General features: G+C 35.8%; 1 protein-coding gene across 2 annotated transcripts in view; it reads left to right on the forward strand.

Annotated features, from left to right (window-relative positions):
- The window catches only part of LOC110452541 (multiple epidermal growth factor-like domains protein 11), a 59,294-nt gene that overhangs the window by 38,724 nt on the left and 6,898 nt on the right, over positions 1 to 13,672 (forward strand). The window contains exons 10-18 of one of the 2 annotated variants that reach the window (XM_021501146.1): positions 71 to 202; positions 3,347 to 3,481; positions 3,865 to 3,993; positions 4,329 to 4,463; positions 7,643 to 7,777; positions 8,560 to 8,694; positions 9,836 to 9,970; positions 10,362 to 10,496; positions 12,650 to 12,763. In XM_021501146.1, the coding sequence (XP_021356821.1) occupies positions 71 to 202; positions 3,347 to 3,481; positions 3,865 to 3,993; positions 4,329 to 4,463; positions 7,643 to 7,777; positions 8,560 to 8,694; positions 9,836 to 9,970; positions 10,362 to 10,496; positions 12,650 to 12,763 (1,185 nt within the window). The remainder of the gene's footprint in view (positions 1 to 70; positions 203 to 3,346; positions 3,482 to 3,864; positions 3,994 to 4,328; positions 4,464 to 7,642; positions 7,778 to 8,559; positions 8,695 to 9,835; positions 9,971 to 10,361; positions 10,497 to 12,649; positions 12,764 to 13,672) is intronic. The other variant, XM_021501147.1, reaches the window with a different exon arrangement.

Here is a 13,672-nt window from a genome sequence, read left to right on the forward strand (position 1 = left end):
TTACCTCACTTTGTACGTTAGCATGATGGCAATAAACTCAATAGTAACGAAAAGATTTGAACATTGACAGCATGCGACCATGGGACGTTTGGACAAAATTGCACCCAGCAGTGTCATTGTTCAAAGCAAGACTGTGATAAACAAACGGGAGGATGTACAGGAGGGTGTTTGGCTGGCTGGCAGGGCGATTCCTGTAACCAAGGTAACTTATATTGTGACAGATGTGAAAATATTTAAACAAAAGAAGAGAGAAACTTGTTTTTCGTCATTAACATTATAATATAAAAGTTGTGTGACCGCACAACGCACAAAAAATATCGTGCGCACACCGTGCATACATCGCATGCACACCGTCCGCATATCGCCCAACCATGGTGCGCACCACTTTGCGATTTAACAATCGTTCGCCTCGTTGTTCACTTCTCTCCACAAAAAGGTGGGATTTGGTACAATTGGTTAATCGATATTACGGAATCCGGAAGGCTCGTATGGAATAAAGAACACTGTATATGTAAAGTTTTCATTATACAATGTACTAATTTACATAATGTTCAATTTTACAAATATCATTTTGATGTTGTGACCGGAGTTTTACCTGGCGGCCTCTGCCTGACATGGAGAACCGATATATGATACCGTATGGCTGTTATAAAACCCAACTGGACATTAACTATTTGTTATTTGCATTCGGTTTGGTCTAAAGCTCCCCTTCACCTGAATTTTCACACCTTGACCAGTTACGTAACTACCCCAGGTGAGGAAAAATATGATCTAGGTTCATGCACAAATGGGATATGTTTACCGGTATATGGAACCGTGTCTATATGTGTTATAATTGTACATGTATCAATTTGGGTCGTTTAAAAAACACAGAAACACCATTTCCTAATTTAAGGAATATAGATAGAAAGATCAGTTTATATATATATAAAGCTAGAATATAGACACATGGTTAAAGAACTCAAGTTACAATGTATATGTTTAAACAAGAAACCGTATATATTGTTAAGCCATTTCTAAATTTACACCAACCAAAAGTGTCATTGCACAACGTTCGTCCATCGTCCGCAAAAATGCGCGCATGCAAGTATCATCCAGATTTGTATCATTCGCACATCAAGCAGACATCGTGCACACATCGCGCGACCACCGTACACAGTGTATCGTTGTGCTCTCCCACAACGTGTGTTATATTATTAATTGTTCTTCCATTACTATATAATGAGTATGCATCTCCCACAAATGTATAGTTGTACAGATCGCAAAACGTTACACGATGTTTGGTTTGTGCACGGTGCGCTCGGTGAAAAATTGTGCGATAATTACGTGCATAAAATAGTTGTTTGAAAGGTATTATGATTAGTATGTATTAAGGAATAACATGTGATAACCAACTAATTCCTAATTTGCCATATTTCAGTTATGTGATTATCTATTTATCTAACGGACATGCATGTAAACAAATCACGTAATAAAAGTGCTTTGAAACTACCTTACAGCTGACAGTGCAAGTTGAAAAGCTTTCAATTGAAATTAAAGAAAAATATTTCTGGTTGTGAGATGTTTCCCATCAGCTCCGACTATCGTTTCTAACAAAGTGCCGACATTTTAGTTTGTCCTTGGTTTTTTTAACGAGTATGGGTCTCGCTGGGTATAAAAAGCGCATTACCTTGTAAACCGGCTATCATTCTACAACTGACCGTCTTACGATTCAATGCAGCACGCACCCTGATCGGCAACCGATATCAAAAATCAAACGCACTCAACTAAAGACTGTGAAACACTGCCAAGCTGGTTGTTACTTATGGCACATTCTTGAAAATTGTGTATCTAAAATAAAAGGTATATTACGGAAAATACTTCTAAAAATCCCATATGTATCATCGGTATTTCACGTGCATAGAACTGTATCAACACACGAAACTGTATTATGAACTCGTGGTCTTCGTCGTGTTGACGCTTTACTAGCAAAACACGTGCGAAATGAGACACTCCCAAGTGTGATGTCAAAAATGTGTCTTTAAACCGTTCTCATGGAAATGATTGGAATTAGTATAGTTTTCACACAGGAAGTTATAAGTAGTTGGATATATAAAAGGTAGGCATTAGCGTTCGGTGTATGAAGTACAGAAGTTGTAGTTCGTAGGAATATGACCTGATTTCCACGGTGACAAGGCTCATTTGCATGTTTATTGTACGTGTGCTATATCGTTTTTATTGGACGGCAATATTGCACGGAAATAGCATGTATTATATAATAAATATATATAGTATATTGAACAAATGGCAACCGGTTTGACGGTAATACGCTTATTATACCCAGCGAGACCCATACTCGTTATCAAGCAAGGACAAACTAAAATGTTGGCACTTCTTTAAAAACGATGGTCGAAAGAGATGGGGAAATCTCAAAACAAGAAAAAATAAACTTTGAAATAAAAATCTCAATTACAAATCTTTTTAATTTGCACTGTCAGCTTTAATCGACAAGTGTGTATGTTACGGGCAGAAACGTGAACGTACTGTACACGCATATTACATGTAAACAAAGTACCCTGACATGTTATCATTTACTTGTATATTGTCAGGTAACGCGTACATTATTTTTCACTATTAATCCATGAACTCCACCCAAAGCGTAACATGCAGGATTTACACAGGTAAAGGTCAAGTTGTGTTTTGATACCTGTCAAATATTTTATGAACTCTAATCGGCAGTGAATTCCATGCAATTTACTATGCATGTATACTATCGCTATACCTGACAGAACAACCCCACTACTGATAGTTTTACAGTCATTGTGCTAATCTATAACCAGCTGGAAAAATAGAAAAGGCCAAATATACCAATCGGATATTTAATACGTATAAGATTTTGTTTTTATTTCATTCGAGTCTCCCGCATGTTTTCATTCCGTAACATCTATCAAACAATCACACATGCCCATATCACACATACATTTATGTATATAGCACAACGGGACGTACTGTTTAATCACCTAGTCGATTGAACAATATGCAAACGAAGTGCAGACGATGTGCGCACGATGACTGCATGATCGATGTATGCACGGTAATTTTGGTGCATTGTGCAATCAAAAATCGTGTTGCGAACGTAACAATTTTAGCACGATTTCTCATCCGGAGAGGAATCTTGTCGGATTGAGAAATCGTGCCGTAACAACTGTACATGCATCCAGCATGCTCAATTAAAGTAATGGACCATTTATGAGATTGTTGATAAGTATTGCCTTTTTCATGTATTATTAATATTGAGAAGTGGAATAATCAAATATCTCATATGGTACCTTTATTATGAAGTAAAAGTACATTTGTTATACGTAAGCTTGCATTTATGGGAAATTCGGACAAGGCTGTAACCAGAACTGTCATTGTGCCGCATCTGACTGTAACAAGGAAACGGGGATGTGTGGACCTCCTGGTTGTTCTGCTGGATGGAAGGGTACTACATGTAGCCAAGGTAACCTTTTGTTATCATTCAATGCATAAAGGATGTAAGTGTGAGGCCATGGTTACAATTGTTTTGGTATTTACCTTATGAAATATTATGTTTTTACCAAAATGTTAATGTTACCTGATTGATACATATGCACGACTTGGATTTCGTAAATAAAATCCTTAGCAAATTCTAACTAAGAAAACTAAAAAAACCCACTCTTTTGAAAAAAAAGCTTAAATGCTCCAAGTGGATTTTTGTATTTCAAAAGACGTATTTAATTAAGAGAGATTGATCATGAATGTATGCCACAGAACAATTAGATTTGCCATTGCTTTACCTCACGTTGCGTCATTCAATTGGTCCACATAAACTCATTATTCACGAAAAGATTTAAACATTGTCAGTCTGTGACCCTGGGACGTTTGGACGAAATTGTATTCAGCAGTGTCATTGTTCCAAGCAAGACTGTAATAAACAAACGGGATGTACAGGAGGGTGTTTTGCAGGCTGGCATGGTGATTCATGTAACCAAGGTAACAATGATAGTGTGCACACATAGAGTAAACGTCAACATTTATTTATAAAAAGAGAAAAACATTTTTTCATCGTCGTTATTATCATACTAAATGCTGAGGTGTGTTATGCGCTCTACCATTAATATGTACTGAGTGTATAACTCTGGCAAATGTACATATGCATCCAACATTCTCCATTAAAGCAAAGAACTATTTATGACATTATATATGAGTATAGTCTTTGAAACGTATTATTAATGTTAAAAACCTCTCAAATAGTACATGTAAATGTATTATGTGAAGTAGACGTTGCATTTTTTTTATACGTCACGAACATCTTTGTGATACCTAAGCTTGCAGTAACGGAACATTCGGACAAGACTGTAACCAGAACTGCCATTGTGCCCTATCAGACTGTAACAAAGGAACAGGGACGTGTGGGACTCAGGGGTGTTCAGCTGGCTGGAAGGGTTTAACATGTAGCCAAGGTAAAGGAGGAAGGGGAAAAACTATGCACACTGCATTGCACAGTCTATGATTGTTTTTTTCCATAATTATTTGATTGAAATCGTGTATGTATTTTACAAAAAAAATAATATCATTACATTTATCATTACGCGAGATGTTTGAAATAATTGATAGGTCTTTGGGTTTAACACGTAAATGCTCAATAATTCTGTAGGTCGGAAGGGGGACCAGTGCAACTGTATTGTTATTGTAGGTAGCAATGCGATATCTGTAGACAGACCTATTGTAACGTCGCTAAGTCATTTATATTATGTCAAGTTGACGTCTATTTGAGTCCGTCTGGTCTCGGCTTTTTGGTATGCTTGGTCTCGCAGTTCTGTGGTTTTTTCCCTATGTTGTTATAAACAACACCAATTCAACTTAGATTTTTTTATATTCAACAAAATATTAACATTTATATTTGGTACATATAGATATACAATTTCTCTCATACAAAATGATACCAAATATGCCCTAATACACCTCCCCACAACAACAGGATCGAACGAGCCCATTGGAGATTATAGCTAATATTGGCGATTATTGGCGAATTTAGGAGAATGACAGTTATATTTCTATTCTAACAATTAAGTTCACACGAGAGTACCAATAACTACGAAGATGAATATCAGAGTACATATATACGAATATATCACAACTAAGGTTTTATCTACCTACTACATATTTCTATTGGAGAATGTTTGAGATAAATTGAAATTATTGGAGACGGTAATTATTTCACTATTATTATTAGTAGTAACACAGTATGGGGAATGTTCTTTACAAGAACGCCCAAGTGTCTTAACTAGTTACCTCGTCCCTGCAATCCATTGTTGGTAAGAAATTGTAAGTAATATGTTATAGTAGTTGATCGCGGAGAGTTGATGGTATGTCGACCGTCTCTTGAGAGGAGTAAAATCGCTCTCCTTGAATAATTAGCTGACCAGTAAAAATTGAGTATACAGAACAGTTACCCGGATGTAATAATCCTTAGGTTTTTATCTTCTCCAATAGCATTACTTACATAAGATTAAATCCGAGAGTTCCGAATGCAAAACAAATATGGCGTTGTACAAAGCAGATGACAGCCGTCTAATAGTTTACAATCTTCAATGTGATCAATTGGAAACGTATCAGGATAAAATGTTTGGCACATTGATGGCAGAAAACATTCTTCTTTTTCGGAAATATAGTCTTGATATTCGTGTACAATTATTATAGAAACAGACGCGAGAATAGACCTCAAGAATAAAACTGATCACTGTAATATTTCAAGTTTGCGATCGGTAACTTGTCATAATACCCAATCAACAGTATATTTAGTTCAACTACATCAAACACTCATTCCTAACGAAATAAAATATTCAAACCAAAGAACTTCATTCATATAGCGATGATATTCGTTACAAATAAACTTACAAGATTGTCATAACTTTCTACATTGATAAACCGACAATAATATGTACAACTTAAACTGTAATGCTTCAAAGATTGTAAGATAGGGTCATTACACTATATTACAATTTCGTATGGAATTGATGTCTTTCATGGTCATGTTAACAGACGTGCTTTTTATGAGAGTATATTTACAAATAGTACGGACTTTGGTTTAATTTGAAAATATTACCTTAATATAAAACAGACGTAAGTTGTTTAAAGTAAATAAAATAGCTCACGTATGCTAATGATTGAGATATTGCAAGAAAATGCTATCAGGATACATGCCGTACTTTGAGGAAATTATATAAGCAATGAGTGGATTTAGCTAAGACATTTAAGGATTTTTTATAAACAAAAGTAAAACATGTTTGCCGATGCATATATACGACTAATGACTTCTTTATTATCACTTACAGAACACACAGATTCAATTAGGTTTCTAATCACGAACTGAAAAAAATAACAAAAATAACGCCGCTTGGTAAAATTTAAATCATAAATTACTTTCTATACGAAAATATTTGCATAGCTACATGTCGTAAAATATGTAAATTGGTTTTCCTGGTTTTATTTTGTTATCATGTCTGTAAAGTAATATCAATCGATGTTATATAAGTATTGTAAATAAAAAAGGATCAATGTTCGTAAGGTATTGAATAAATGAATGAATGAAGGGAAAATATATCAGCACATTATCCACAGGAGTGAGCCTGTGAAAAAAATATTATAGTTTAAGATTTAAGCACAATACGTATCATTTACCAAAAAACACTTTTTCTGATAAATCACAGTCCTGAATAGGCTCTCAGTAGAAATTCCTCATTGTTGACTTGTTCTAGTTGATATTTCAAAAATCTACATTCATGTCTATATAAATCAAAGCAAGAAGACCAACATTACAGTGACATGGTTTATGCTATGCTGATACATTAGAAACAACTACAAATTGGACAATTCACGATTACTTTGACATATTTGGCAAAACACTATTCACATCTTTATTGAAAATCATTTGTTTTGATCATAGTGACGTGATTTTTATGCTTCAGTGGATAACTGGATAAAACTAATGACTGGATGAATGCAAGGGTAAAAATAAAAATGAAAGAAATGTAGAGCATAGGAAATAGATGAAGAATGAATCCCTCCTTGGAGTGGGCACTGTTTGTAAGAAGGCTAACTCCAGTGCCCCAACCCTAAGCAGCTATGCAAACAAAACAAAATACCATAAAAAATAATCATGCAAGGGAGCTACTGATCTATCAAAGTCTAGTGTAAAAATTAGACCATAAAATGTTTTTGCATTGTTTTCGACGTATAGAAACATTGAAAAGTCTTCAATTGATAATATGTTCACATGGTGTAGTAATATATTTACTTACGTTAGCTTTGGCATCGACAAAGTGAATTTTTAAATAAATGCTTTCTTCGACGTATTGCTAATGATTCTTTTACTTGTAGTTTGTTGTATATCATCGGTAATAACAGTGGAACCTCACATTAAAGAACTAATTCGAGTGTTTGTTATAAGAGCACAGTTTCGAAACATGGCGTAAAGTAACATTTATTTAAACAATTTAATTTAATTTGGCAGTGTTTATTTATTATTCGCCATACGTTGGTGAAGCAAAATCCTTTCTATTATATATCAAACTATTCTATTAACAAAACATTATCTTTTCATAGCACCGTCATATTATGATAACCGCTCTAATCATAGAATGTTCCTCCGGTCATTTTGGCTGGACCTGTTCCGAAGTGTGTCACTGTCAACAAGAAGGATGTGACCATGTAAATGGGAGATGTGACCACGCTGGATGTCAGGCGGGCTGGTCAGGACAGTCCTGTAATAAACGTAGGTTTCTGAACAAAAATTCCATTCCCATTGAACGCCACCAGTAATATAGTGAGAATAGGTTGTGACATGAAAAATCTTTCTGATAACGTTATGACCTTGTTCGCTATCACTATTTATGTAATTAACGTTTTGTATTTACTTTTTCTTTATTTAGTTTGATAATCAGTCATCAAATGTCAAACCACGCGTTAGCAAAGAATGACAATAATTATATACAGTCCAAGTGACATAATATACTTATGTCTCAAATTTATAATTACACTGTAAATCCTGTCTGAATTATATTTGCATCTTTCATCGTGGGGCAAACAAAGAAAAGATAAATGATGAATATTTGTGCATAAAGTACAAGACACGCAGACGACAAAATATACATACTCATACATTATACGTGTAAATACTATCAGACAAAATTTACTTGTTAGCAAGACAGGAAGTGTTTAAATATTTGACTCATTTACATGTTATGCATTTAAATCAAGATACATATTTCTGTCATTTATGATTTTATTACACCTCGCACAAAACTAAAAAGAATAATCTATTTTAGAGTTTCAATGTGATGAATACTAAGTATCGTTGAACTGTCGTAAGTCAATTATGGTTGCTCCCCCACCTCCAAAAAATAGGAATGTAAACAAATTTCCTTTTCAAACAGCAGTATATAATGTACAAAAAATATTTATAGCAAGTGAATATTTGAACTTAAAACTTAGAAGTTCGTTACGAGAAGTTGACTGTTCTACATTTAGTTTCCGCTGTATGTTTAATTAATATAGAGTGTGTCAACAACACGTTCGGACGAGACTGTAACCAGACCTGTCATTGTGCTAACCCTCGCTGTAACAGGACGGACGGTGTCTGTTCTGTACCTGGATGTACAGAAGGATGGATGGGAAACACATGCAGTCAAGGTAACGATTTTCGTATTGTCAGAAATAGAATACCGTAAACATGGTTATTTACGCTGGGTGAAAATTATTACGTGATTTGAAGGTCAAAACTATACGCGCGGGGATAATTTACGCGGTCGCGGCAGACCGACGTTTACTCTGCAGAGTTATCTCCCTTACTTTACAAAATGTGTACATGTTTACATACTAGTAGCTACTGAGTACATGTTACGTATGCGTACCTACTGGTCATTGGACAGATGAAAATAAAGGTGAACTGTATTCATGTGTATGTGTGTGTCTTAAACCAAATTCTGAAACGCGAATTCCAAGTTTGGTACTCTGCAAAGATCGCTTCTAATCCCGGGACATATCGGACATTTGTCTGAAAACGTCAGTTGGTTAACCACAGCAGGCCAAATGGGTAATAAAATGTCATTACCCTGTCGGTGATGAAACTGAACTACTCAAAACGGCATTTACCTGTGTAGGGATCGTTGCACACGACTACTAGCTGTTTGTGTCCCGTAGAACACGTGTGTGAGTGATGTGTACCGGACTTTGATGCACTCGGGTTTATTCATGACTTTCTCTGTGCCTTTATATATATTTTCAAATTTGTTGTTCATTAAAAAGTACAATTGTTCAAAAAGTTTATTTCGTTTGTTATTGTTTTTATTTTATAACATTACTATACAATGCACGTTAATTAGTAATACGTTTACAAAACAATATGACATGAGGACGTCACATACAAACACTCACACAATGTACCGATATATACCAGAGTTGTCGTTCCTAACACAATCGAAGAAACCATACGCGCGTGGGACATTTACGCGAACAATCCAGCCCCGCGTAATAAGCGTAAATTACCCCTGCGCGTAATATTCCACGTTTACAGTATTCATATTCATCTACCAAAAGCTTACATTCGAACAGCAAATATAAATCTACTTGTTGTTTGGTCATAGTTATGAAAAAATCGTTACAAATTGGTACTTTTCTAACATATCACAAAAATAAAAGTTTCTTTTTTCTGCATTGCATGCGTTCAATTCATACTGATGATGTAATTATCCTGAAATTACCAATTGAAGCAGACAGTATCAATGTTTAACGTGGATGTCAATTAGATTGTATCATAATTTTTATATAACAGAGTGTTTCAACCCTACGTTTGGACGAGACTGTAACCAGACCTGTCATTGTGCTATATCTGGCTGTGACAGAGTGAGTGGGGTATGTACCATACCTGGATGTACGGAAGGTTGGAATGGATACACATGTAGTCAAGGTAATGATCTACGCATTATCATAAATAATGTAACCAAACATTTCATTGTGCCACATCCGACTGTCACAAAGAAACATGGACGTGTGGAGCTCAGGGGTGTTCTGCTAGATGGATGGGTGTTACATGTGGTCAAGGTAAAAGAAGAGAAGAGAAGGTTCAATTCATTATCACAATCATTACAAAATACGTTTGTATAATGAAGTAATTGATACGTCTTTTTCTTGGGGTTTTTAAACAGATTTGCAAAAACACAATTATTAGAAATCTATTTTATCATATAAGCTTGGTACAATGTAATTATCGTGAAGTCACACACAACAGCAACTGTCATTATAATTAAACGTACATGTCAGTCAGATTTGAAAGTAGGTTTTATATATGTACAATATAGGGTGTGTCAATAATACGTTTGGACGAGACTGTAAACAGACCTGCCATTGTGCTTACTCAAGTTGTGACAGAGTGAGTGGTGTATGTACCATACCTGGATGTACAGAAGGTTGGAATGGAGACACATGTAGTCAAGGTAATGATCTACGTGTACATAAAACGTCAGAATGATGATATTTCTATTTATTACCCCTTTGAGAAAAATCTAGGAATCTGATTGGTTAAAAACTACAGTGTACCAAACCGCATTCGTAAATCTCAGGGGTATACGAAAATCTCAGGGGGTATACGGTCATGTCACGTGATTCTCAGCAGTAATATGGTGGAATCATGTGATTTTACAATGGGTATACGGGTCACGTGTCTTTGTATCTTGCGGCCGGGCAACGGGAGACAACTCGCATTCGTCGTCTGCTTCGCTGTTTACAAAATGGTAAAACGTTCCGCTTCGCATACTGATGAGGAAATACTCGCCAAAAGGGCTAACGATGTGCCACAAAACACACAAAAGTCGAACAGACGAGCGGCAAACATGCGGAGGACGTATTTAAAAGAAAAGAATCAGGAATTCAGGAGTTCGAGGAATTTAATAAAACGAAACTAAATGAGGTACTGTGCCATTTTTATCTTGACAACAGAAAAGTTGACGGGGAACTGTACAAAACCCATATAAAAGACTCAAAGGGGTAATAAATTCGTTACACGGATGTTTGGCAGTGTATACGGGATGGTATGACCCTACATGATTTCGTATTTCCTTCGGCCTATCGGCCTCAGGGAATACGAACCCCTTTAGGGTCATACCATCCCGTATACCCTGCCAGAAATCCGTGTAACTAATATTAATAGCTGATGACTGATACCGCACTATGCTGGATACAGTAATACCTGAGTGAACGACGACAGTGTGTTTCCATCGGATCTGCCACCTCACATGACAAAGTACTAGATTTCGGGGTTCCTCAAGGGTCGGTGTTAGGACCACGAAAATATTGTATGTACTCCAAACCGATTGGAGAGATTTGTCGTCGCCATAGCCTTCGCTACCATTGCTATGCTGATGACACACACATTTACATGGTCATAAAACCACAGGACAGTTGGAATACAGTCTCAGAAAGTCTGGAAGCTTGTCTGACAGATATCAGCATCTGGATGAACGCCAGCATGCTTAAACTTAATCCGGAAAAGACGGAACTAATCGTCTTTTCCCCAAAGTGTCAGCAAACAATGGCTCTCCAGCTCAAGGTTGGTGCCAGAACTATTGAGACTGTTCCAGCTGTTAAAAACCTAGGGGTATACTTTGACAATTCTCTGAACATGGAGAAACAAGTGAACGCGATTGCCAAATCCTGTTACTACCAGATCAGGAACATCGGCTGTATTCGGCAGTTTCTAACTGCAGATGCATGCAAGATTTTGATGCATTCACTTGTTACCTCTCGGTTGGATTATGGTAACGCCCTGCTCTGTGGTATATCTGACAAACTAACTAGTCGTCTGCAGAGGGTTCAGAACACTGCACGGCTAGTTAATCGTACTCGAAAGAGAGAGCACATCCTCACACCTGCGCTTTATTCGTTGCACTGGTTACCTGTACGATACAGGTCGCAGTACAAAATTCTGGTATACACATACAAGGCACTGAATGGAACAGCTCCTCAGTACCTACAGGAACTTGTTACCCTGTATCAGCCGTCAAGATCACTGCGGTCGGAGTCAGAATCTTTGTTGTGTGTCCCAAAATCTCGTACTGTGACCTACGGAAACAGATGCTTTGGGAGGGTTTCGGCTACGTTGTGGAATAGCTTACCATCTGCTATTAGGAAGTCGAATACCCTGGCCAAGTTCAAGAGAGACATGAAAACTCACCTCTTCACGTCTGCATTTTAGAATCTTTGCAAAGACGCCATGTAAATACCACCCTTTTATTTGTTCAATTATGTGCACATTGCTTGTTAAATGTATGAAAGTGATTGCAAGCCTTTGTTGTTTGTTTTCACAATTATAACCATTACTATTATCCATATGTTGTAAAGCGCAAATTATACAATTTTACAAATTATATAGGGCGCTATATAAATGCTGTATATTATTTTATTATTATTATTATTATTATTATTATTATTATTATCTGCCGTCAATTTTATTTCGACTCGTACAATAGTATTAGAGAAATGTGACAGATTTTTTTTCTGCGACACATATGTGTGGATATTTCACCTATAAATGAAAAAAATACTTTTTAATCACAATGACGTCATCGTTTTTATATGGTTTTATATACAGAATATTCCGCTGGATATTTTGGATTGAATTGTTATGAGATGTGTCACTGTAAGGAAGGGAGATGTGACCACCTTGGATGTCAGGAGGGCTGGTCAGGACAGGCCTGTGATCAACGTAGGTTTATTAATACATTATTGGTTAACTGCATTTTTTTTTTATCACAATTGAATATGTGTATGAGAATAAAGTAAACCGCATTGAAAATATTACTGCATGTAATATTTATCGCATTAGATGTTGGGTAAAATGTATGATGTGATATGTGCTAAGTTAAACAAGCTTGTAACCTTTACCTTGTAATCTGAAAAAGCAATATCAAAAGCTTGGTTTGGATAAAGTAATTATTTTCAAAAGGTAATAGTGATATCAGTTTCTACTAGATACGAAGCTGGGGTCCAGCAGGAAGTTGGTTAAGATTTAGGGAATGGAGGAGTGGACTATTAGCATACTCATTTTAAAATGTATAATTCATGATGTTAATTATGATATTAATGAATCTATCGAAAAGTAACAGCAGCTCCTTTGATAATGATATGATAAACGTTTTTTTAAAGATGTACTCTTTTGATGTTTCAATAACGTTCAAATCTCGTTTTGATCTCATGTAAGTTTTTTTTGTAACATTTAACAAGTTATGATCAATTTTGATAGCAACCAGGCATCTGAAAAAAGTGTCAAAAATTAAATGCCTGTTGTTTGTAGAACTTTTTTTACAAGAACTTTACAAACAATTACCACTTCGGGGGCCATTATGAAAATGTGTACTTCTTAAGCTTCTCGAAAGGCCATAGTTTTAACTTTTTGACCCTGGATTGATGACTTAAATCAACATTGTGTCGCCATTTCTTATTGTAGCAAGTTCATTTTTGTTGAACAATTCAATATGCCACAAAGTTGAAAATTAATCATTTGAAGTTATTTTAAACTTAATATTTTAAAAAGTTTAATAAAAGAATTCGAAAACGTCTTTTTCCTTTGTCAAGCAAAGAGTCAAATGACCAGTGTCTCGACTCTAAACCGCTA

The sequence above is a fragment of the Mizuhopecten yessoensis genome, unplaced genomic scaffold, assembly GCF_002113885.1.
Source record: "Mizuhopecten yessoensis strain PY_sf001 unplaced genomic scaffold, ASM211388v2 scaffold6719, whole genome shotgun sequence".
NCBI classification, from domain to species: domain Eukaryota; kingdom Metazoa; phylum Mollusca; class Bivalvia; order Pectinida; family Pectinidae; genus Mizuhopecten; species Mizuhopecten yessoensis.